The sequence below is a fragment of the Orycteropus afer genome, unplaced genomic scaffold (assembly GCF_000298275.1).
Source record: "Orycteropus afer afer isolate SDZICR_OR568_19922 unplaced genomic scaffold, OryAfe1.0 scaffold00655, whole genome shotgun sequence".
Classification (NCBI taxonomy): Eukaryota; Metazoa; Chordata; class Mammalia; order Tubulidentata; family Orycteropodidae; genus Orycteropus; species Orycteropus afer.
Window position 1 is genome coordinate 918,986 of NW_006922242.1, and position 26,630 is coordinate 945,615.

Consider the following 26,630-nt stretch of genomic DNA (forward strand, 5'->3'; position numbering starts at 1 on the left):
TAGGTTAATTCTTAAGTCCTACTACCACAGGAATCTGCAAGAGCACTGTCTCTTTAAATATCCAAAATAGTCAAGCCGCTTTTTAAACCTACAAAATGGCGGCGTCCTCCGGACTGGCAAAAGTCCACAACTCAGCCCACCTTTGTCTTCACTTTCTCCGTTTGTTCCCCAGCCACCGTGCACACTCCATGCAGTCCCTGGTTAGCAGGGTGATTTTTAGGTTAATTCTTAAGTCCTGCCACCACAGGAATCTGCGAGAGCGCTGTCTGTTTAAATATGCAAAATAGTTAAGCCGCTTTTTAAACCTACAAAATGGCGGCGTCCTCTGGACTGGCAAAAGTGCACAACTTAGCCCACCTTTCTCTTCACCTTCTCTGTTTGTTCCCCAGCCACCGTGCACAGTCCGTGCAGTCCCTGTCTAGCAGGGTGATTTTTAGGTTAATTCTTAGGTCCTACCACCAGTCGGGAATCTCCGAGCCGCCTGTACTGTCAGGGTCACTCAGTTCTCTGTCACACTGCAGCTCCGTATGTCTCCTTATTTTGGTATTTTCACGCAAATTCTTTTGCTAGTTGGGGTTTAGTCCAATTCTGTATCCTTCCCTTCAAGACTCAGGGGTCCAACATTATCTTCTGTGTCTATGTTCATTGGTTTCCCTTTTCTTTGTTGAAGAGGGTCTGTGCAATCCTTCTGCCTAGTCCCCCATCTTGACGGAACTCCTGTTTCTTCCTTTTTATAATCTCATTTTCATTACAATTTTTCAAAATGATAGAAATTTTATTGCTAATTTGTTATCATACTTAATGAATTTAATCATTTTTAGTTGTACTGTTCCTTGTCTCAGTAGACTGAGGAACAGTAGAAACAATATTATATACGTTAAGTTTTCTTACAAGTTGGAAGGAAAGCCACATGTAGATAATGTTTGATCTTTTCCAGTATTGACTTAGGCAGTTCTTTTCATAAGATCAATACAATACTGAATTTGTGAATGAAATGGTAATTTTTTATTCTCAAACAGGTCAAGTTTAGTTAGGTTTATTTTTTTAGATGACTTCAGAAGAGGAAAAAATAAGTTCTTGCCTGCTCAGAAATGTCACTACTGAAAGGCCATTTGGATTTTAGTGTGTGGCTCGGATGGCATAATGTGTCAAACAGCCCTCAAAAAAAGAAGTAGGTAGTATGATGACAGTATGATTATGAAACTGCATGCATGTTATGTACATTTTTTTTTTTTTTTGACGGTGCCTCTTCTCTTGGCCTTATGTAACACTAAAGTAAAAGATTTGAAAGAATGAAGGCCACTGGGTGGGCAGAGGGGAGAAGAGCATCTTTATTTTACCTCATGTTTGCCATCATCACCCTCCGACTCAACAAAATGCCCCGTTTCCTCTGAGAGAGCACAAATCTTTTCTAGACAGTCTAGTTTCCAAAATTCAATCAATTCCAGCATTAATATTCATACCTTATCATCAATAATCTTGTGATTTTAATTTTGAAATTACTATCAAACTCCTCCCCACAAGCGGGATGTTTCATAAATTTTTTTAATTTTGTAGACTAGACTGTCTAGAAAATCTTTGTGCTGACTCAGAGCATGATGATGCTAAACAAGAAGGTAAAATAAAGATGCTCCAACTGCTTGTGGCAGCACCATAATCCGGTTGGCAGGCACCACCAAAATCAATGGTCTCCATTCTCTGCTGAGCCCTCTTTACTGCTTGGCAGTCCTTCATGGCTCCCTAGGGAGTTCCTTTCTTTTCCCCGGGGCAGCTCTCTGACAGCACTCCACACCTCCACCCAACTTTATGTCCAGTCTGAGCTATGATACCGCTGCTTGTTTCATGGAGAAAACAGGTGATCAGGGAGGGATGCTGTCCTTTTCCTTTTCCCCTACCCCTTGTCTAAGAGGAGAGTTGCTGTCAAGACTGCACTCCATGATTAGCCCCTTCAGATTCCCATTGCCTCCTTTTCTATGTTGCCTCCTCTCAGACCTCCCTCCATCTGTTCTGATCTGTAGCCTTTCTTTTCTAGTTCTTACTTGACTCTCAGCATTACTTAAAGCTTTGCCACTTAGAAAGAAAATCTTCTTAACCCCTATTTCTTCTTCAAGTAGCAGTCTTCTCTTTCCTTTCCCTACCAAATTTTAGAGCAAAAGCCTTCCTTCATGGTTTGCACTTCTTTTAACTCTCATTTCACTTTACCTCATGCTGTTCTTTAGAAACTTCTCTTGCTGCATTCACCAGAGACATAGTTGCCAAATCCAGCAGGCTATTTTCAGTCCTGCTTTTTCTTCCTTCCTCAGGGCTTTACAACCCATTCCTTACTACTTCTTCTTTTTCTTTAAAAAAATTTTTTATTGTGATTTGGGTGAAAGTTTACAGAGTAAATTCACTTTCCATTCAGTAGCTCACATATACTTTGTCTCCTGACATTGACTACAATTTACCACAATGCAACAGCTCCCTTCCCCCATTCCTTACTTCTTCAATCTCTTTCCTTCTTTGTCTACTGTTTCTGCCCATGTCTTGATCATGGCCTTTCAGTCATCTTCAGGGTTTCTTAAGTCCCTGCCTATCCTTTATTCCAAAAACTCTCTCCCAGTTTCAGCTACTGCTTCTCTTTTTATGCTCGGTATAAATGTCTTTATTTGGAACTTAATCATTTCTCACTTAAACTGTTTCATAACAGCCCTCCTGGCTGATCACTCTGCCACTAGACTCTTTCTACTTGCAGCTCTTCTCCACCTTGCTGGCAGGGTTGGGTAAAAATGTGATCATAATCTAGAGGACATTATGCTTAGTGAAATTAGTCAGTCACAAAAGGACAATGTGGTATAAGACCACTGCTATAAAAAGTCAAGAAAATGTTTACATGCTTAAACAAACATTCTTTGAAGGTTGCCAGGGGTAAGAGGGAAAGGGAGGGCCAATCACTAACTGGAGGGTAGATAGGTATTAACCTGGATGAAGGGAAAGGCAATATACAAGAAGGAGGAGGTCAGCACAAAATGATCAAGGCAAAGGAAGATGCTGGGAGAAGCATAAGAGTTAAAGGCAGCAGAGATAAATACTGGTGTATACAAAATCCCTCAATGGCAGTAATAACCATAAGCTGTGAGTGGATACATTGGTAGACACACAAGATAGAACAGATGTGGGAAGGTGAATGGGACTACACCCACAAATATATATAGGTTTGACAGAGGATATTTCTATATACATACTTATATGTGCTACAGATACATCCATGAATATAGTAGAGCATACAGTGTTCAAAGTTATGAAAACTTATTAGCTATAACCAAACACATTGAGGTAATGACTTTCTGGGCCAGGGGGCCCAGGACCATAGTCTCAGGGGGACACTAAGGTCAGTTGGCATAACACAGCCCACAAAGACAATGTTCTACATTCTGCTTTGGTGAGTAGCAACTGGGGTCTTAAAAGCTTGTGAGAAGCCATCCAAGGTGCAAGTTTTGGCCTCTCCCTGTCCAGAGCAAAGAAGAGTGACGAAAATCAAAGAAGCAGGGAACAGTTAGTCCAAAGGACTAATGGACCATTTGAATCCCAGTTTCCGTGACCCTGAGACCAGAAGAACTGGATGGTGCCCAGCTACCACTGCCAACCACTCAGAAAGGAATCACAGATAGAGTGGGAGAAAAATGGGAAACGGAAATCAAAATCACAAAAAAATCTCTGGTGTGAGAGAGACTGGTAGAACCCCTGAGATTATGGCCCTTAGGTACCCTTCAAGCCTAGAACTGAACTTAACCCCATGGTTCACCTTTCAGACAAAAAGTACACAGGCCGATAAGCTGAACAATAACACCAGAGAAGTATGCACTTAGAACAGTCTACTGTAGGACCTCAGAAAGACACCATTTGCCCATGGATAAAGTTAAGAAGGCAGGAAGGAATAGGAAACAAGGACATATGGAAATAGTGAACACAGGAAGAAGTAGGATGGGTGCTGTTTTGTTGTCAGGATTGCCATCAGTGTCACCAAATACAGTGTGTATGAACTGCTGCCATCAAGTCAGTTCCAAGTCATAGCAACCCTATAGAGCAGAGTAGAACTGCCCCATAGTGTTTCTAAGGCTGTGATCTCTATGGAAGCCGACTGCCACATCTTTCTCTTGCTTCTCTCACAGAGTGGCTGGTGGATTTGAAGTGCAGACCTTTCAGTTAGCAGCCCAGTGCTTAACCACTGCACCACCAGGGGTTCTAGATAATAGTATAGTAGTCAATATTTTTGTAATAGAATGTTGTTGTTGTTAGGTGTTGTCAAGTTGGTTCTAACTCCCAGTGACCCTGTGTACAACAGAACAAACCACTATCCAGTCCTGCCCCATCCTCACAATCATTGCTGTGCTTGAGCCCATTCTTGTAGCCATTGTGTCACTCCATCTCATTGAGGGCCTTCCTCTTTTTCACTGGCTTTACCAGGCTGATGCCTTTCTCCAGGGACTGGTCCCTCCTGATAACATGTCCAAAGTCCATGACATGAAGTCTTGCCATCCTCGTTTTCAAGGAGCATTCTGATTGTAGTCGATATTTTTGTTTTTGTTGTCATCAGCGTTGGTAATTTGTTAAGTAATGGTCTTAGTTTCCTAGGGCTACCATAATAAAATCTCACACAGGGGGAGCTTTAAAGCACAGAAATGTATTTCCTTACAGTGCTGGAGGCTGACTCTGAATTCAGATTTGGCAGGGCTGTGCTGTCTGTCTGTTTCAGAGGAAGATCTTTTTTTTATCTCCTTTAGTTTTTGTAGCCTGTCATTTCTTGTTGTTCTGTGGCTTGTAGACAGATCCTCATCCTGTTGCAGTCAGTTAGACTCAATGATAACCCCATGTGTACCAAGGGTTTTCAAGTCTGGGACCTTTGGAAAGCAGATCACCAGGCCTTTTCTCTGAGGTACCTGTGGGAGGGTTCTAACTGACAATGTTACAGTTATGGTCTAGTTCTTAACCATTTGTGCCACCAGGGACTCCACTAGATAGGCTTATCTGTTAAACACCCATTGCTGTCAAGTCTTTAAAAAAAATTTATTGCAATTTGGGTGAAAGTTTACAGATCAAATTCATTTTCTTTTTTTTTTAAATTAACAAGTTCAACTTTTATTTTTATTCCCCCCACCCCCCGGGCTATGATCTTTTTTGTTGTTGGTTAATTTTTTAATTATTATTACAGAGCAGTTTGTTCTACGTTCAACATTATGTGTACATTTAGTTTTCACTCTCCATTTACCATCCCCAACCCTAACCCAGTCTCCTTCCCTCCCCTCCCAGTAAACCCTCCCCCCCCGCCACGCTCCCCCCCCCCATAGTTATGCCCTCCTGTGTGTCCTGCATTTCCTCCGTGCAAATGTTGCCCTACTGGTGCCCCGTGCTCGATTGTTCCAAGGGATGCATTTCCACAGTTTGTGGGTGCGTCACCCTGTGTTGAGTGGTCTGCGTGTACATTTTGTTTTCTATTGGGCTGAGAGTCAGCCCCTGGGAGTGAGTTTTATTCGAGGCCCAGAATGTTTCCCAGGGCCATAGTATTGGGGGTCTCACCAGACTCCATCCGACAAGTAATTCTGGTCATTATTGAGTTTTTTATTTTGTTCCACATTTTTCCTCAAATTCATCTTCTGTACGGTAGTTGACCTACACTTTGTCTCATGACATTGACTGCAATTTCCCACAGTGCAACAACTCTCCTCCTACTTCCTCCCCATAGTTACCTCTTCTCTGTGTCCTTCCCTCCCATGCACTCCTGCCCCTGAGCTGTTTCCCTGTGCATACACAACCCTTCTATTTTTCCATGATTGATCTCTCCAAGGAGTGTATCTACCTAATGTAAATGTTCAGCTCATTTGCCTGTCTTTTTGGCTGGAAGCCACAGGAGTGAGTTCAGTTCCAGACCTGAAGGGCAGCTAGGCACCATAGTCTCAGGGGTTTCACCAGGCTCTATCAGACCAACAAACCTGGTCCCCTCCTTTTTTTTATGATTTTGTTTTGATCCACATTGTTCACCCACTCTATCCAGGATCCTCCTACATAGATCCCCCGCTCAGTGATTGACAGTGGTAGCCAAGCACCATCTAGTTTTTCTGGTCTCACAGTCGTATAGGCTGAGGATCATATGTGTACCAGTTCCTTGGACTAATTGTTTCCATGCGTCTTTGGTTTCCTTAATTCTTCTTTGCTCTGGATGAGGAGAGACCCATCGTTTCATCTAGATGACCACTTGCCAGCTTTTCAGATCCTAGTTGCTACTCACCAAAGTAGGATGTGGAACAGTGTTTTTGTATAGTATGTTGTGCCAGTTGAACTTGATGTCCCCTGAAACCATGGTCCTGAGCCCACAGGTCCAACTACCCACTCCCTCTGAGTAGCTGGCTGTGGCTAAGAAATGACTGCAACTTTGTTCCTTGTCAGCTCTACTATATACCTGGACATTCTTACAGAACATACAAATACACTTGTAGAAATTTTGTCCGCCAACCCTATACACGGGCACACACCTCGCCCCCCGCATAGATATACCTGATCGTTCAGCCTGTCCACCCATCTATCCACCCAGAGATCAATGTTTGTTGTTACTGACAACGCAGTATTGTGTGTGCAAAAGCATTCATCTTTGTAGTCTGTACCTCCCATGCAGCTTTCTATGCCTTCTTCTTCCTCAGTGCCACCATACTGATCATTCACATTTGGTACATTGCCCTTCCCTTCACCCAAACCAATACTTGTCTCTACTTACCTTGCCGTGTTCTCTCCCCTCCTGTCCCACACCTGGTAACCACCAAAGAAAATTTCCTTCCATATATAAACTTTTCCTTGACTTTTTACAATAATGGACTAATACAATATTTGCCCCTCTGTGATTGTCTTATTTTATTCAGCATAATGTCCTCCAAGTTCATCCATGTTATGCAGTGTTTTGCAGATTCTATTATTCTTTAGGGCATCAAATCTATTTGGACTCTAGCAGCCCTATAAGACAAAGTTGAACTGACCCATAGGGTTTCCTAGGCTGTAATCTTTATGGAAGCAGACTGCCGTATCTTTCTCTTGGAGTGGCTAATGGGTTTGAACCACCAACCTTTTAGTTAGCAGCCAAGCACTTAACCAGGACTCTTATAAGTTCTCTGATCCAGAGTTAAGAGGATCCTGGAGTAGTAGAAAGAACACTAACTCTGGGCAGGGTAGATATACTAGGACAGCTGTGGGTTGGGGAAAAGGCGCCCCCAGGCAAGCATGGGAAACAGGGTCAGTCACAACCCAGGGACAGGTTTCATAACAGCCAGAATGCCTCTAAGACCACTGCTTTTGAAGAATCACCATATTTTAACCTGGAGAAATTATATGACTCTCATTTCTTTTTCTTTTTTTAACATTTTTTTTTTAAATTGTAATATGAGTGCAAATTTACAAGGCAGATTAGTTTTACACTTAATAGTTTATAAACACTTTGTTTCACAGCACTGATTACAATCCCTACAATGAACAGCTTTCCTCCCATCTCCTCCCTGTATTATGCCTTCCCTGTGCCCTTCTTACCTATGCATTCCTGTCTGTCTAGCTTTCCCCCTGTGCAAATGCTGCCCTTCCCGTCTCTCATGGTTGACAGTTCTAAGGAGTGAGTCTCCCTCATGTAGTTGTTCAGCTCATAGGCCTGTCTGTTGTTTGGCTGAGAGCTAACCTACAGGGGGGAGTCCAATTCCAGGCCCAAAGAGTAACCTGGGGCCATAGTCATGAGAGTTTCACCAGCCTCTGTCAGTAGTTCTGGTCATTTTTATGTTTTTGAGTGTTGTTCCATGTTTTGCCTCCAACTCTACCTAGGATCTCCAGTGTTGATCTCTTTCCAAGTGGTTGGCATTGGTAGCCAGGCACCATCTAGTTCTGGTCTCAGCGTCATGTCGGCTGAGCTTCTCATGGACCATTAGTCCCCTGGAGTGATTTTTTAGATATGTCTTTGATTTTCTTCACTTTACTTTACTCCAGACAAGGGGAGACCAATAGTTGCATCTTAGATGGCAACTCAAAAGCCTCTAAGACCTAGTCACTACTCACCATAATAGGATGGAGAACAACGTTGATTCTTGTTTCTGTTGATCTTTGCTTTAATTATTATGCTTTACTGAGTTTGTGCAGATAACTTGGCACCTTTACAGCTCATGACTGTCACCACAGCATCAGGTGAAACAAGTTCAGATTTCATACTCAAAACGACATCTGGAACAAAGTTAAAGTGCAGATGATATGACAAGGTATTGTCTAGGGCCTGTTGGCTGAACCTGTCCTTCTGCCCAAGGGGGAGTGAGTTTGGTGAAGAGTACACAATTTCAAAAGTCTTGTGAAAACTGTAACATAATCTGTCATGAATAGCATGTACCTCACAGAAGACACTGCAGGCCACATGGCACCTTCCACAGAAAGAATAGAGTTAATTACCACTGAGTTCTTGTTTGCAAATCTTTTCAAGGCTGAGCATCTAATTCCCTTATTCTGTTTCAATTTGGTCTGTGGAGTTAAACCAGTTTTTACCATGAAGATTAAGTATGTGTTTGTAACAGTATCAAAGGGTATCTCTTGCAGCATTTGTTTGTGTACAAAGATTAACTGTCATCTACTTGTTTCATTTATGTGGATTTTCTTTTCCGAAATGTTACCCCTCTCCGTGGACAAATACTGTGCAATGAAAAGACTGCTAACAAATAGAACTCAGAAAGTTTTTTGTTAAAAAACGAAACAACATCCTGTGTCAAAACAAATGTGACAATGGGCTATTATTTCTATCCACATAATAGCATGTTGTCACATCTTTGTGTCCGGGCATGAATGGGGGATGGGGAGGAGGGGTGGGAAGGAGTAGGGTGGAGGAGGGGTAGTTGGAAACCTTCCAGAGACACTTCCTGGTTTCCATTTTCTAAAAACAGAAACTGCTCCCTCAGGAGGTAACTCAGAGGTTAATTTCTGCAGGTGCCCGGCCACAGCCTCGCGTTCATTTCCAGAGAAGAGCTCTGAGATTGCCTGAGAACACCAGCTACAGTGATCTGACTGCGTTCCTCACCGCTGCCAGCGCCCCCTCAGAAGTGGACAGTTTTCCTTATTTGCGAGGATTAGATGGCAATGGAACAGGTAATTTGATACTTTTCTTTTGAACTGAAGTTTCTGTATTTTAATCTTTAGGGCTTTATAGGTGGCTGGGAGAACTGGACCGAAGTTACAGAAGGGGAATTCTTTCTACAGGTTCAAGTTCATGGAAACTGTGGCAGCTTACACTAGAGCTCTTGAGGAATTCTGCCTACCGTACTGCAGTGGTTGAACTTTAGTCAATTTGTCTCCTTGACCCTTTCCATTGTTGCCAAATGCCTTGAAGGAGGTTTATGTATGGTTTTGAATAGCTTCTTCCCTGAGCACTTCTTTGTTTGACTAAATACTATATTTAATTCAGAGAAACTCTTACAATTGAAATTGTATTTTTAAAAATAGTATAAGATCAAAGTTATGGATTTCCTGACCTTCTGTCCTCTGCCTTGTCCCACTTGGACTGTATGGTTAGTGGAGCTGCAGCCTGTGGGTGCAGAGGCCACACCCACCCCTGGGTCACAGCTGGGAGATGAGCAAGCTAGCGCTCTGAGCGGTTTTTAGAGTGGTGAGCTTTTGCTCTCCACCCTCTGTGTCCTTGCCTCTTTTCTCACATCTCTCCTTTGTCCTTGCTTACTTTCTCTGCCTTAACTTGGAAGAGTAATCAGGCTTTGGGTGTTGATTTTGAATCCCCTTCTAGTGCATCTGTAAGTCAGCTCACTAATCACCCTATTCTGACATGACATGTATAGATAAAAGATCAGAGAATTAAAAGCCATCAGCCAGCATATGGGTAATAATGCCTTATCAGAACAAGACTGTAAATCTCCATTCACATCCAACTGTGCCGCTCATGGAGGCACTGGGAACTTAAACCCACTGACTCACGGTGACCCTATTTAAAAAAAAAAATAAACTCACTGCCTTCAAGTCGAAGTGACCCCTCCTTGGGTTTCTGAGGCAGTATCTCTATGGAAGCAGATAGCCCAGTTTTCTTTCTGAGGAGCGGCTAGTGGGTTTGAACCACCAGCATTCTGGTTAGTCAAATGCCTTAGGTACTATACCACCAGAGCTCAACCCTATAGGACAGGGTAAAACTGCCCCCATAGGGTTTCCAGATCTGTAATCTTTATGGAAGCAAACTGCTTCATCTTTCTCCTGTGGAGTGACTGGTGGGTTCAAACTGGCAACCTTTCTGTTAGAAGCTGAGCACTTAACTACTGCACCACCAGGGCTCCTTCTTAGAACTTAAACGGTCCCCAATCCTCCTGATAAATGGAGAGGTGCCAGGGATTCTGGCATCTTGAAATGTTCTCATGTCTCCCCCACTTCTTTTTCCCATACTTCAGTCACGACATAAAATTGAAAACCAGGGACCATTCTGTGTTAAATCCTGCTTAGGTGAATATGGTACTGCATTTCCCAAGTATTTTTTGGTTTAATTTTGCTTAATTTTCCAATGCTTTACATAAGCTGATTATTCTGAAAAACTTTTCTATCCTGTAACATCTGTTCCACTTTGTGGAATGTTAATAAATTTCTGGTTAGGGATTAAGGTGACCTGTTGATTTGTTACTTACTTTTCTTCTCTCTATGGTAACTGTTTTCAGAAATGTTTCTTCTTCCTTTAATTTTTGTGTGCTGAGGATGCAATATGTAAGTAATTTGCCATCATACAAGATGCATAGTAGTTATCATAAACTAAGCATGATTGAAGAGAAATGTTGACTTTTCCCTTGAAAATGCAGACCTAGGAGAAGAAAATTGTTTGGGGGAGCATGAGGAAATACAGACCATCTTAAAGCCTTTATCTAGTCTTCCCAGTGAAATGGTGCATAGTCATAAAACCTTGGACTCAGAGGGACTACTTCATTCCTTTGAGCTCATTAATTTTTCTGTGTCCCACTTCCAAGAGCTGTTGAATAAATTACGAAATTGGAGAAGACTGGGGGAGGAAGAACACAAAGACGTGGGACTATTGATTTTAGAAGAGTTCCTTATATTTTAAAATCACTCTGTTATTTCACAGGGAAGAGAGAAGGTTTTTTAGAGGTTACATTAAACTTTTTTTCCTCTGCAATAACTGATGAGATGCCCTAGAAACCATCAGCTCTCATTTGAGTCCTGTGGGAAAGGCCTTCACTGTGACCTGGGCTCACTCTCATACACACGGAGGTCCTGTGCTCCTATTTAATGTACAGGCCCTAATAGCTAATCAGCTAGGTACTGGTCTCCAGTTTCACTTGGTTTACAGCTTCTCTCTTATATAATTATTTGCATACTTTTTCATAAAAGTCATCAAAGAGATTTCAGCTTAGAGTAAGTGCCTGGACAAAACTTGTTAGTGAGATGACTAGTCATAACTGGAGTTTAACAAAGGTGAACGGAAGCAACAAAGGCAATTGGAAAGCTCTCCAAAGGGTGGTTTTCTTGGAGTATCACAAGAGGAGTCGTGACCAGTTTAGAGGATAGGTTCTAGAGTTGTAAATGGACACATGTACATGTGGGGAGATTTCAGCTACTTCCCTGCTTGTTCTTCCTAGTCTTTCTGCTCCATAGTTTCCTGCTATTATATTGGACGTCCCCCAACACACACTCAAGGCAAAGACCCTGTGCCTCTATAACGTTTCACTCTCTGCTCTGATTGCTAAGAAAGCACAGAACTAACTATTCTATGATGTACCCAAGGGGTTCTAAAGAAGTATTTACCAAGTAACTCCAGGAAGATAGAGAAGAATCAATAAAATGACAAATGTGTGAAATTTTCCTGAAGTCCAGGAAAGTTGGAAATAGACTATGAAGCCAAGCAGCTTTCTGGAATGAGTTCCGTCTACCCTATAATGAAAAAGCCTGGCTAAAAGATTTGTGAACTTGAGTCTACGATTCCAACTTGAACCTTATGATGAAATCTCCATTTCCATGCCTCTTTCTTCATTGAAAAACAGAGTTGGATACAAATATAAAAAGTAGTACTGTCATTAGCTATGTAGAAGTTACCCTAGGAAGGTTTTAGTCATAACTCATTGTTAGAATTCTAAAATCTACTAGGTTTGCTTTAAATGTTTGAATTCGGTCCTAATTGGAAGTTTGCATTAGCTCAGGTAGGTAGGTAGGTAGGTAACTGAATATGAAATCCTATGGACTGTGTTGTGATACAGCTTAAAAACTTCTTATCACTGTTTTCTTCATTGTGTTGAAAGAAATATTTAAAATTATGACAGATTACATTTGCGTGATTTTTATATTTCTCTGGAGGATGAAGTCTAAAATGGATTGCTTAAGTGTATAAATAACACTCTCTCAAGCATTCCCTAATTTATCAGTAGATAGTCATTAGAGCATTGGCTTGGATGAAAGGCTTTTAATGTAGAATAATTGGTATTAAATTTCTTTTAAACAGATCAAAATAACAGTGGCAACAAAAATAACTCATAAATATTTCAAGTCCAAGTTTTGAATAGTGCATTTTTTACAGAAGTAAGTTGGTATGACCTGCCAAGTAATTAACATGTGCATGGGGCTCACTTTAGGTAGAAGTTGTTTTCAGGGGTTTCCACATACACCTTCCTCTCTTATGATAGACAAGTCCTTTCCTTTGTAGGCCCTTTTTGAAAGCATAGCATAGTAGATAGAATCAGCAAGCCTGAGCTAGAATCTCAGCTCTACCACTAGCTAGTATGTATCCTTAGGCCAGCTACCTTTACTTACCCTCTCTGGGCCTCAGTTTCTTAATATTTCACCTACTTTATAAGGTAGTAGTGAGGATTATATATGCAAAGTGCTTAATACAGCATCTGGCATATAGGAGTACTCAGTAAATGGTAGCTATTATTTTTTGCGGATGGTTCCCCAGCCCCTATAGGTTCTTTATTTGCATATGATAGAGGATGCCTCTTACTTCCAGGAAACAGCACAAGGTATGACCTGACCCCGGTCACAGCCGTCAGTGTCCACTTGCTCAGCAGTGATGGGACGCCGGTGCTGGTGGATGGGCCCATCTACGTCACTGTGCCACTGTCCACACAGAGCAGTCTGAGGCACAATGCCTACATCGCAGCATGGCGGTTTGACCAGAAACTGGGTAAGTTAGAGTTCTGTGCTGATCTGCTAACAGATGGCTTCATTACTGATTGATTTTCCTTTAAGAAGCCTGTAGAAGTCTTTCCTTAAAGTTACTACTGCGTACAATGCATTGATTGGTTTCTGGTGGTGAAGCTTTAGGCATTCAGGTTTTCTCTTTAGAGTTTGGTATTTTACACATTTAACAGCAATTTACTTGAAAAGAATCTTGCAGTGATTATTAGGGGCTAAAATTGGTTCTTGTAATCTTTATCCTTTTATTCCTTAGACGGTCATGTGATCCCTGTGACCTTCTAAACCATTGGTCATATAGTTCTCTTTTCCTGTTTTCTGTAAAAGGAATAACATTGGGCAGTATTCTATAAAACATCAGAATAAAAATAACCCACCACCTAAAGATAACCACTGATAATATTTTGAATTGTATTCTTCCAGTCATTTCCCTGTGCTCAGATGTATTAATTATCTATTGCTGCATAATAGATTACCCTAAAATTTAGCAGCTTAAAACAGCAAAAACCATTTACCATCTCACAGTTTCTAAGGGTCAGAAATCTAGACACAGCTTAGTGGTTCATCCAGGGCTGTCAACTGCACTTACAGCCATTTGTTGGCAGGCCTCAGCTCCTCACTGGCTGTTGGCCAGAGGCTTCTGTTCCTTACCCCGTTGACCTCAGTAGGCTGCTCACAAAATGGCAGCTTGCATCCCCAGAGGGAGTGATCTTAGAGAAAGAAGGCACAGATGCCCAAAATGGAAGCCACAGTCTTTTGTAACCTAGTCAGAAGTGGCAGACATCACTTTTGCCCTGTGCTGTCAACCACACAGACCAATCCTGATACAGTGCGAGTGGGCAGTACAAGGGTGTGAATAGTAAGAGGGTGAGGATTATTGGGGGATAACTTGGAAGCTGACCACAACAACATATATATTTGACTGGAATGGGTTTATATGCTGTGTGCTGTTCTATACTTGCTTCTAAAAATCATTAGTATTATCATGAGCATCTATCCACATCATTAATTATTACTCTGCTGTAGCAATTTTAAAAAGATGAGTACATAATAATCTGTTACTATAGGCATGCACTGTATAATATCTGTTCAGGCAACATCCAAACATATATATGTCATTAGTCTAATAAGGTTATAATAGAGTTCAGAAATCCCAATCAAAGAATAGGAATGTATATCATAATTTGGATAATCAGGCCTCTACAATTAGGAAAAAAAAAATGTATTATTCTAGCCAAAGGTATGATAAATATTTTGTAACTAAATCTATGCACAACCATGATTATTTCCTTAGGATAAAATTTTAGAAGTGAAATTACTAGATTAAAACAATATATAAAAATCCCCCCAGGTGTTTTTATAAGTGGGCTATGCTATTTTTTTCCCCAGAACATGTTAAAAAAGGAAAAATAATTAGACATAGTGCACTTCTGAAAATACCTGGAAGGAGAATATCATTGGCAAACAAATGTAGAACTCCCGTTCTTTGTGTAAAATACAGTAATCCCATTGAGCCTTTTTCCATTGAGAACCTTCATTGCATAGTTGATCTACTTCCATTTAAATGGTCCTTTTAATTTAGCTGTAAGGAAGACTGGTCCAATAAAGATTTACCACCTCAGAAAACCAAAGGAGGTCGCTACAGCATATATGGTAAAGATAATTAGCTGCCAAATTCCTGACTTTAACAGACAGTATATGTGCAGAGAAAAGCCAGTGTTTGGATAGTCATTTGAAAATAGTCAAATCAATTAAAATATGTTTTCTGAAACTTTATCTTTAAGATTGGATGGAACCAGATGTTCTTTAACTTGCTAGACAAAATAGAAGCCTCCATAGTTCATAAGTGTTTTTCTTTTAACACTATTCTTATATTTAATAAATAATATCATTGTTTATGTAGAAATTAAAATACTTTGGTTAAATATAAAGTTCCAAAGATAGTATCATTAGATTTAAATTTAAAAAAAAAAAGTACATAATATGATTTTCTAATTAGCTGCTAGTCATTAGTCCAAATATGATAATTTAACACTGTAAGTTATCCACTTTTGAGGTACATTAAAGTAATTGCCAATTCCAAATTGTTTAATAGCCAGAAATAGGCATTAGTGAATCCATTTAAGAGTTTTTCATCTAAGTCAGGTTTGGCAAACTATGCCAGCAAGCTACAAATGGTTTTTACATTTTTAAATGGTTGAGGATAAAATCAAAATATGAATGATATTGCATGATGCATGAAAATCACATGAAATTTAATTGTAAGTATCCATAAATAAAGCTTTATTGGAACACAACCACACCCTTTATTTCTGTATTGTTTGTAGCTGCTTTTGCACCACAACAGCAGAGTTGAGTAGTTGTGACAGAGGCTGTATATCCCCACAAACTGAAAATACTTGCTATCTGGCCTTTTACAGAAAAAGTCTGTGATGCCTGATCTAAATGCTATCAAAGGAGAAGCTCAGGGAGTACCTATTTGAAATGACCACACAGGATCACTGAGAATGAGCTTGGTTGTGTTTAACACCTTTTTCACTTTTATCATTATGAAAGGTATAACTTTTCCATGAACATGTGTGATACAGTCACTAGACTGGATGGCTGGGTGTATACTTTCTATGTGATCCTGGGCACATCACTTAATTTCACTAAGCCTCAGCTTCCTCATCTGGAATGTGGGACCAATACCAATTCCATTAGTATCAACCTCTCAGAGTTACTGTAAGAATTAAAATGAGATAATGCTTGCAGTAGTTATGAAGACTAACCACTTGACAGTCAACCATGACTCATGGTGATGCCATGTGTGTCAGAGTAGTGCTCCATAGAATTTTCAGTGGCTGATTTTTTTTTTTTTGGAAGTAGATTACCAGGTCTTTCCTTTGACACACCCTTCCCTAATATTTCTAGCTAGACCTAGAACTATCAGGAGTCCTCAGTAAGCTCTGTGTTGATTTACTGTAGCACTTCACCAAAGTATGTGCTGCTGTTCATGTTTAATATGAGTCAAAACCAAAGATAGCAATTTGAAGGTCACATTTGTATCTTATGTAAAACTTCAGTTCAAGTTATTTTTCATTATAGAGTTTTGTGTTCTCTGTATGAAGATCCATCTGTTATGTTTCTTTTAGAATATAGTACTGGGAAAAATAATCATCTTTTGAAGAAGTTGGCAGTATCCTTGATCAGAAATGGACATTCATGTTTTCCCTTTTCTCCTTTAGACTGTTGATTCTAGCGAACAAAGAAGAGTTACATTTAATACTAAGTCAGAGGTACTGTATTCATCTAGAGCTGTTCTGTCCAGTATAGTACCACTAGCCACATGGACTATTGAATGAGCACTTGAAAAGTGGCTGGTCCAAATTGTACTGTCCTTGCCAGATGGAATACACAGGAATCAAATTGACTACATCAGTGGAAAGAGATGATGGAGAAGCTCAATATCATCAGTCAAGTGCCAGGGGCTGACTGTGGAACAGACCATCAATTGCTCACATGCAAGTTCAAGTTGCATGTGAGAAAATCAAAACAAGTCCATGAGAGCCAAAATTTGACCTTGAATATATCCCACCTGGATTTAGAGACCAGCTATTTAGAATACATTTGACACATTGAACACCAGTTACTGAAGACAAGATGAATTGTGGGATGACATCAAGAATATCATACGTGAAGGAAGCAAAAGGGCATTAAAAAAGATAGGAAAGACAGAAAAGACCAAAATGGATGTTAGAAGAGAATCTGAAACTTGCTCTTGAATGGAGAGTAGCTAAAGCAAATGGAAGACTTGATGAATAAGAGCTGAAAAGAAGATCTCAAAGGCAGCTCGAGAAGACAAAGTATTATAATGAACTGTGCGAAGACTTGGAGTGAGAAAATCAGAACATGCTCAGCATTTCTCAAGCTGAAAGAAGTGAAAAAAAAATTCAAGCCTCGAGTTGCAATATTGAAGGATTCTATGAACAAAATAGTGAATGATGGCAGGAAGCATCAAAAGAAGATAGAAGGAGTACACAGAGTCACTGTACCAAAAAGAATTGTTTGACATTCAGTCATTTCAGGAGGTAGTGTATGATCAAGAACCAGTGGTATTGAAGGAAGAAGTCCAGGCTGCACTGAAAGAACTGGCGAAAAACAAGTCTCCAGTAATAAATGGAATACCTATTGAGGTATTTCAGCAAACAGAAGAAACACTTCTATACTCCCATGTTTATGCCCAAGAAATTTGGAAGACAGCTACCTGACCATTAACTGACAGAAATCCGTATTTTTGCCCATTCCAAAGAAAGGTGATCCAACAGAATGCCTGAATTATTGAACAATATCATTAATATCATATGTAAATAAAATTTTGCTGAAAATCACTCAAAAATGGTTGCAACAGTATATTGACAGGAAACTGAGAGAAATTCAAGCTGGACTTAGAAGAGGGCATAGAACGAGGGATATCATTAAGCAAAGAAAACCAGAAAGATGTTTACTTATGTTTTATTGACTATGCTAAAGCATTCAATTTTGTGGATCATAACAAATTATGGATAACATTACAAAGAATCGGAATTCCAGAACACCTAATTGTGTTCATGAGGAACCTGTACATAGACCAGGAGGCAGTCATTTGAACAGAACAAAGGGATACTGTGTGGTTTAAAATCAGGAAAGGTGTCCAACAGGGTTGTGTGGTTTCACCATGCTTATTCAATCTGTATGCTGAGTAAATAATCCAAGAAGCTGGACTATATGAAGAAGAACAGGGCATCAGCTTTGGAAGAAGACTCATTAACAACTGCAATATGCAGATGCACAACCTTGCTTGCTGAAAAGTGAAAAGGACTTGAAGCACTTACTTATGAAGATCAAAGAGTAAAGCTTTCAGTATGGATTACAGCTAAACATAAAGAAAACAAAAATCCAATAGGACCAATAAGCAACATCATGATAAGTGGAGAAAAGATTGAAGTCGTCAAGGATTTCCTTTTTTCTTAGATGCACAGTCAACACTCATGGAAGCAGCACTCAAGAAATCAAATGACATATTGCACTGAGTAAATCTGCTGCAAAAAGACCTCTTTTAAAGTGTTAAAGAGCAAAGATGTCACTTTGGAGACCAAGGTGCCCCGACCCAAGCCATGGTATTTTCAATAGCCTCATATGCATGTGAGAGCTGGACAATGAATAAAGTAGACCATAGAAGGACTGATACATTTGAATTATGGTGTTGGCAAAGAATACTGAAAATACCACGGGCTACCAGAAGAATGAACAAATATGTCTTGGAAAAAGTACAGCCAGAATGCACCTTAGAAGTGAGAATGGCTAGACTTTGTCTCTTATATTTTGGTCATATTATCAGGAGGGACCAGTTTCTGGAGAAGGATATCAGACTTGGTTGAGGATCGGTGAAAAAGGAGAATACCCTCTCAGTGAGAGGGATTGACACAGTGGCTGCACCAGTGGACTCAAACAGAGCACGGATTGTGAGGATGCTGCTGGACTGGGCAGTGCTTTGTTCTGCTGTACCCAAGGTTGCTGTGAGTCAACACTGACTCAATGGTACCTATCAATACAAATAATAGGTAGTGGAAAATTCACAGTAGATCTCAAACGCTTAGTATGAAAAAGGAATGTAAGATATCTCATTAAAATTTTTATTACATTAATTATATTGTATTAATATTTTTATTGTATTAATTTATTTTATTAATATTTTATCAATTACATGTTGAAATGGTAATATTTTAGATAGTAGAGTAAATAAAATGTTATTTAAAGTTGGTTTCCTTTTTTTCTTTTAATGTACCTTCTAGAAGATTTTAAATTACACTGATAACTCACATTATATTTCTATTGGATGTCTCCATTTTTAACCTATGTGTTCACTGGAGGGTAGCTTAATAGATTAATTCTATATTAGAACATAAAATTGGAAATTTATTTAGTATGCTACAACAGTAAGACTTGGCTTATTGTTATATGTGCCCTCAATAAAAATGATTGTTTTTAAAAAACATTGTTGGTAAAATTGCCTCTGTCCTCCTTTCTTAATGGTTGTTTTATTTTCTTTTTCAATTTTACCATCTTCATTGGGAGCTCTGGTAGTGTAGTGCCTAAGGCATTTGACTGTTAACCAGAGGCTGTCAGCTCAAACACACCAGCCACTCCTCGGAAGGAAGGCTGGGCAATCTACTTCCTTAGTTATACTGCCTCGGAAACCCAGGGAGGGGTCACTATGAGTGGGATCCAACTTGACAGCAGTGAGTTTGGTTTTTTTTTTTTTTTAATAGTCTTTCTGTTTGTTGTTATACTCCACCTCTAATCCTTTTATTGTGGACAAATAGTGTTTATTCTCCATAAAATCAAGAATGAACCAAAGGCTGAGGTTGCTGTAAGTACCAGCAAGGAATATAATAAAGAAGGGAAAGCTGACAAACTTTCTCTCAGCCCCTTTTCCCAGAGAATGAGGCTGTGTTAAGCAGACTCTGGTAACCAGCTCAAATTGATTCATAGCAGGATCTAACTAATATTGGGAATGCAAGGCAAGGCCCCCAAAGTACTGCATTTATGTGTTTATCACTCTAATATTAGAATTCAAGCATATTCTGTACTCTGCAAGGCCAAACCAGGATACCTGATAAAACTTATTTTAAGGAATTGGCTCACATGGTTTTGGGAACTGGCAGGTCTGAAATCTATATGGCAGACCTACAAGTTGGAAACTCAGGTAGGTGTTGATCCTGCAATTTTGAGTCAGAAATCTATAGCACAGGAGACAAGCTAGAACTTGGCAGGAGTTGACATTGCAGTCTTGAGTCTGAAATCTGTAGGGCAGGCCTGTAGTCTGGAAACTCAGCTGGAGTTGGTGCTGCAGTCTTGAAGCAGAATTTCTTCTCCAGGAAGCTGCAGTGTTTCCCTTAAAGTCTTCCAACTGATTGGATGAGGACCACCCACATTATCCTGGATAATCTCTTTTACTTAAAGTAAATGTTTGAAAACTACAAAACACTGCTGCAATAAACTAAAACAGACCTTCATAAATGGAAACATTCCATGCTCGTGGATTAGAAGACTTAACGTTTTGAAGGTGTCAGTACTACCCAAAGCAATCTATACATATATTAAAATCCTGATCCAAATTCCAAAAATATTCTTTACAGAAATGGAAAAGCATATCACCAACTATCCATGGAAAGAAAAAAACAAAACCAAGCCAAACCCACTGCCATCAAGTAGATTCTAACTCATAGCAACCCCTATAGGATTTCCAAGTCTGTAAATCTTTATTGATTTTTTTTTTTCATCTTTTTTCCCGCAGAGCAACTGGTGGGCTTAAACCACCTAGCTTTTGGTTAGTAGCCCAGTGCCTTAACTGCAGCACCACCGGAGCTCCATGAAAAGAAAAAAGGCCCAAAGTAGCCAAAAGCACCACTGAAGAAGAAGAAAGTAGGAGGCCTCATACTCCCCAAGCTCAAAACATATTATATAGCCACAGTGATCAAAACAGCCTGGTACTAGTTCAATGACAGATACTATATCAGTGGAATAGAATTGAAAATCTAGAAATAAATCCATCCATCCATGGGCAGCTGATTTTTGACAAAGGGTCAAAGTCAATTCAGTGGAGAAGAAACAGTCCTTAACATGCTGGCAAAACTGCAAATCCATTTGCAGAAAAATGAAATAGGAGTCATACCTAACACCATACATAAAAACTAAACTCAAAAGGGATCAAAGATCTAAATGACAAAGCTAAAACTATAAAGTTCCTGGAAGATAATCCAGGGACAAAACTATGAGACTTCATTATTTTCTGTTATAGATTACCAAACACAGCTACAAATCCATGAGCAACAGAAGACAAATTAGATAACCAGGACCTACAAAAACTAAATACTTATGCTAACCAAAAAAACTTTATCAAAAGCATAAAAAATTCTACTAAATCTTTGGGAATGATATATCTGATAAGGGTCTGATCTCTAAAATACATAGAAAACTTCAACAGCTCAACAACAGAAAGATAAACAGTGCAGTTAAAACGTGGGCAGAGGACATGAACTTCACTAACGAGGACATTCAGGCAACCAACAAACACATGAAAAGATGCTTGTGATCATTAAGCATCAGAGAGATGCAAATCAAACTTACAATGAGATATCATCTCACCCCTACAAAAATGGCACTGACCAAAAAACAAAAACAAATGCTGGTGAGGTTGTAGGAAGGTTTGGAACCCTTATCTGCTGCTGGTGGGAATGTAAAATGGTACAACCACTATGGAAAACAAAAAAGCTAGAAATAGAAATACATAATGATCCAGCAATCCTATATACACTATATATCTAATAGCAGAGACAGAAATAGATGTATGCAGAACTTTGTTCATTGCAGCATTATCACAATAGCAAGAAGATGGAAACAAACCAAGTGCCTATCAACTGATGAATGGATAAACAAAAATATGGCATATACATACAGTAGGACACTACATAGTTATAAAGAATAATGAGTCTGCAAAACATAACATGGATGAATCTGGAGGACATTAAACTGAATGAAATAAGTCAATCACAAAAGGACAAATACTGTATTATTCTACTTTTATAAAAAGACCAAAATAGGTATACACACAGTAATCAGTGTTCTTTAGTGGTTACTAGGGATGAGGGGGGAGGTGATGGGAAAGGCAGCACCAAATGTCAGTGAAGTGAGCACAACTTAACCAAGGTAAAGGATGAAACTAAGAAATATACAAGAATAAAAGACATTGGTAAATGCCATAACATACACAATTTGGCAACAACAGCAGTAACAACCAAAAAATATGTGAGTGGTTACTTAGATATGCATGGATATATGTGTATAGGGAGGTATATGTGTGTGAATATACATGAGCATATATAGGTGTATCTGTAGGCATATCTATATACATGTTTGTGAGTGCTACACATACATTCATACATACAAGAAAGCATATAGGGGGCACAGTTGTGGATACCCCCCAGACATTACCAAGCACTTCACAGAAGTGGCTAATTGGATTTGAAGGCTAAGGACTATAGCCTCATGGGACATCTCAGTCAGTTGACACAACATAGCCTATAAAGTTTATGTTCTACATCTTAGTTTGGTAAGTAGCATCTGGGGACTTAAAAGCTTATGAATTGCCATCTAAGATAGAACTGTTGGTGTTTACTCATCTGGAGCAAAAGTACAAGAAGGAAACCAAAGACTCAAAGGAAAAAAAAAAAAATACAGTCTCCAGAAGCAATTTTGTCTACACAAACCACAGCTTCACCTGTACAGAAACCAGAAAAATTAGGTGCTACCCATCTACCGCTACCTACCATTCTGAGTCAGGCCACAATAATGGTCTTGGATGGGAGAAAATTATAGAACATAACTCAAAATCTTAAAAAAAAAAAAAAGCCAGTCTTACTGTATGGGCAGAGATCTGGTGAACTCCCAAGACTGTCAGCCCAAGATACCCTTTAAACTTTGAACTGAAATTGATTCCAGAGCTCAGCTTTCAACTAAACAACAGATTGCTCATAACATAAACCATATAACCCATGAGTACTGTGCTCCGTGTGTGTGTGTGTGTGTGTGTGTGTTTGCTTTTTAAATATATTTAGGATCAAATGGTCAACATTTACCCTAACGCAGAGATGAGAAGGTCAAGGGGGGCAGGGTAGCATGAATAATGGAAATGGAACAACTAGAGCAGAAATAATGAGAATTATTATGAGAACATACACAGTATGGAACATGTAACTGATGTCACTGAACAATATGTATAAAAATTATTAAATAGGAAGCTAACTTTCTGTGTAAACTCACTAAATACTCAATAAAAGATTAAAAAATAATAAATAAATGTTAATCAAAATACCTTCACCACAACATCTGCCCTAGTGTTTGAAGAAGTAATTGCCTAGCCAAGTTGACACATAAAACTAACCATCATAGCCCCTTGAATTTTGGCAGTAGTTACCAAGATTTCAAACTCTAAAGAAAGATGAAATTCTTTTGTAGGACAGTAGGACATCTGCTTGAGGATAAAGCTGTGTTTTAAGTGACTCAAATACTATCATCCATGACTACCAGACAATTAAAAGTTTACTCTTAAGAGAGAAAGAGAAAGACAGACAGAGGTACACCTTTCAAACATCAACAGAGTAGGGTCAATATCTGATGCTGTTGTTTATCTTGGTTGTCTTTTTTGTTTCTTGGTCACAGTTACCTTTCAGTTTTTCTTTGGAATAAGCAAAGAATTTCTCATTATAGAAATTAGCATCTCCATATTTCAAACTATGTGTTCGTTGAGGAGATAGATTACTGCTATCTAAGAACATAAAATTGGGTGTTAGTTTAGTATGCTACAATAATATGACTTGGCTAATGGCTATATGTGCCCTCAATAAAAAGTATTTTTATATTATTTAGAAGCTCAACTTGCATATATACTACATTTGAAACGTTTGCTACATTTAAGTGCACTGCTGAAGCTATTTTGGTAAATTGCCATTTGATTTATGGAGCATTGGATAGCTCTGTGTAGTGGATACAACACTTTGCCTTTCCAGAATTAACAGAATTTTGTAAGTTAGGATTTTCTATCTGTGCTCACTCTCCCTTGAAAAGTAGTAGAATGCCAGTGTCTTGTGTCCTGGTTGTCCAGGTATCTCTGAGAGAAAGGGATAAAGTGAATATATGTACCTTTAAAAAAAAAAAATGTTTATTTTTTTCTTGTGGTATATATGTAAGAAAACATTTGGCATTTCAGCAATCTTCACATAATACAATTCAGTGTCATTAACTGTGTTCATCATATTGTTCATAGTGCTCATCACCCTTATGCATTTCTAAATTTTTCCACCACATATGCACTCTCTTACCAATCATGTCTTAGGAGTCTTCTTAGAAAGAAGCAGTTATCTTTCCCAGGTCTGGCAAATGAAGTTTTGTTGGTCATGGTGAATGTGCCTTAGCTGAGGCTTTGTGGAGATGATGATATCAGCTACAAGCATTTACTCTTTCTTTAACCTGTAACTGGGACAGCAGATGGCTGTCTGATGTACGGGCTTGACAGACTGTGATCTGACTTGTTGCCCTGGGGAATGGTCACTTATGAACAAGCAAACCAGGTCAGTGGCTTGAATTTAAAGTGACCAACTGACATGGAGTGGCAAAGAAGTCAAGATTTAAGATTTTGCATTTGATAAGTTTCTCCTGTTTAATGATAACTCTTAGATTACTTGGTTTGAGTTCTCTGATTCTGAGAAGATGACAGGAATAAAAGTGCATTCTATGAGTGAACCCACATCAGAGAATCCAGTTTTGACTGTCTTCCTAAAAAGCAGCATCTAGAGTGTGTGTGTGAGTTGCTATAGCGATGGTAGTTACTGAAGCAGCTTCTTATCATGTATGGTGCATATGTATCAGGCACTCAAGAATACAATCATAATTGGCCTGCAGTGGCTCTGTTTCAGCCTCAGATGGTGAACAGTACTGCTGATGCTGCGCTCATTTAATTAGTCCTTTTAGGTAAGTCTAATAAACAGCGTACTCTTGAAGGTGGAGCTTGATTTAAAATGTGGGCCTTAGGGTTGTTTGTCCCTACCCCCCTTTTCATTTTATTATGTTTTGGGGAGTAGAGGTTCTTAAAGAAATAAATTATGTTTAGTACATTAAGAAAAGGAAAACATGTTACTGGTTTACCTTTTTCTCTATATAAGCCACATGTATAGCTGGAAGATGACATATTGGAATACTGAGGTGAAATAATTCAATTAGAAGAATGAACTATTTAATTTTGTTTAGACAAAAGTTAGAACGAAAAGGGGAAATCATTTCTTGAACAATAAAGTTGGACATTAATTTCAGAGCCTATGTACCATCTTTTAATTTTTCAAAAAGAATAAATGCAGTAGCTAAGGATATTCAAGGAGGTGGCAGATATACTTAAGTATAATATCAATGTATCTTTAGGACAGATGTTATCTGAAATAGGTCTTTTCACACTGAAGGCTATTTTGCAGAAACAAAGAAATAGAGAAGTCCCTGCTTTCCCAGATATTAAAATTTCCCACAGAACTGATGTGGGCTTCTAATAAATATGTAGGAGAGAAAAAGGTAATTTACCTGCAAAGAAAGCGGTTGGGAGTGATAGATAGCAAAGAATACTGAAGGCAGATGGCTCAATTTGGGTAAATGATGAGTCCATCCAGTGAGAACTTGCTGCCAGAGAACTTGGTTCCCAGGTGGTCAGGTGTGCTTTGTTCTCAGAGGTGCAGATTGCTATCTTGTGGCCACTGTGACCATCAGCAGAGTTGGAGTGTTATTCCTGTTGTCCGAGTGGCATCAGCTGTGTCACACATGCATGGTGAGTGAGCACAGAGTGATCTCAGAACATGGACATTTGTTTTTCAGTGTTGCCTGGTAACTCAGAAAACAATCTTGTAATATCAGTCCATTCTGAAGAATTGTTAAGCCTTTTGTGTTTCTAGACCATAAAAAAGTAGATTTTCAGAAAATCATATCGGGCTCCTCACCATTATATTACCTATGCTGTAGTTGTTTGTTTTGAAACCTTGTTCTTAAGGACTTAATTTTCTTAAAATAGCACTATGTATAGAACTAAAATTTCCCATGTTAGGTTTATCATTATCATTTTTTGGCAAACAAGTGACTGTTGTTGCCTACTTTTGTGGTCTTAGAGTATAGAGATCATTATGTTCCTCCTGAAAGAAAATGTGTCTTATTTTACAGTCAACCCTAATTATCACTTCTGGAATAGTCACTTTGTAGATATCTGTGGCAGATTTTTAACCTCCTGCTGGCTTTCCCCGTCACCTAGAAGCCTTCAGGGCCCTCTTGCTCTGCTGCCACTTGGCTTGGAATTTTAAGTACTGCATTGAGCAGTGCTCATTCTAGTAACACCCTGGTTCAAAAATAATTAGGAAGATAAAACTGCCATAATTTACTTCAGAACTGAGTATTTTTAAAATCGTTTCTGTTTTCCGTTATCTCCATTTGAATGGGTAATTGAAACGTGGAAAATATTTTTGCTAAATTTGAATATTGCATGGGAAGACCTACAACTTAATAGCTTTGTTGTGTTATTAGCTGCAAGCGAGTTGATTTTGTCTCACAGCGACCCCATGTGTACAGAGTAGAACTGCTCCATAGGGTTTTAAAGGCTCTGATCTTTGGGAAGCAGATCACCAGGCCTGTCTTCCCAGGTGTCCCTGGGTAAGTTCAAACTGCCAACTTTTGGGCTAGTAGTTGAGGGCTTAATGGTTTTGTGCCACCCAAAGACTTCTTTAATGACATTATTATATAGAATATAGTCAGCATTGTTGTTGTTGTTGTTGTTATGTGCCGTCGAGTCGGCCCCGACTCATAGCGACCCCTCCTTGGGTTTCCGAGGCAGTATCACTACGGAAGTAGGATTG

At 39.2% G+C, this 26,630-nt stretch overlaps 1 protein-coding gene across 1 annotated transcript in view; it reads left to right on the forward strand.

The window, feature by feature from the left end:
- FAM171A1 (family with sequence similarity 171 member A1) overlaps positions 1–26,630 on the forward strand; it is a 238,384-nt gene that overhangs the window by 183,899 nt on the left and 27,855 nt on the right. The window contains exons 4-5 of the mRNA XM_007956728.2: positions 8,971–9,129; positions 12,983–13,159. Coding sequence (XP_007954919.1) covers positions 8,971–9,129; positions 12,983–13,159 — 336 coding nt within the window. The remainder of the gene's footprint in view (positions 1–8,970; positions 9,130–12,982; positions 13,160–26,630) is intronic.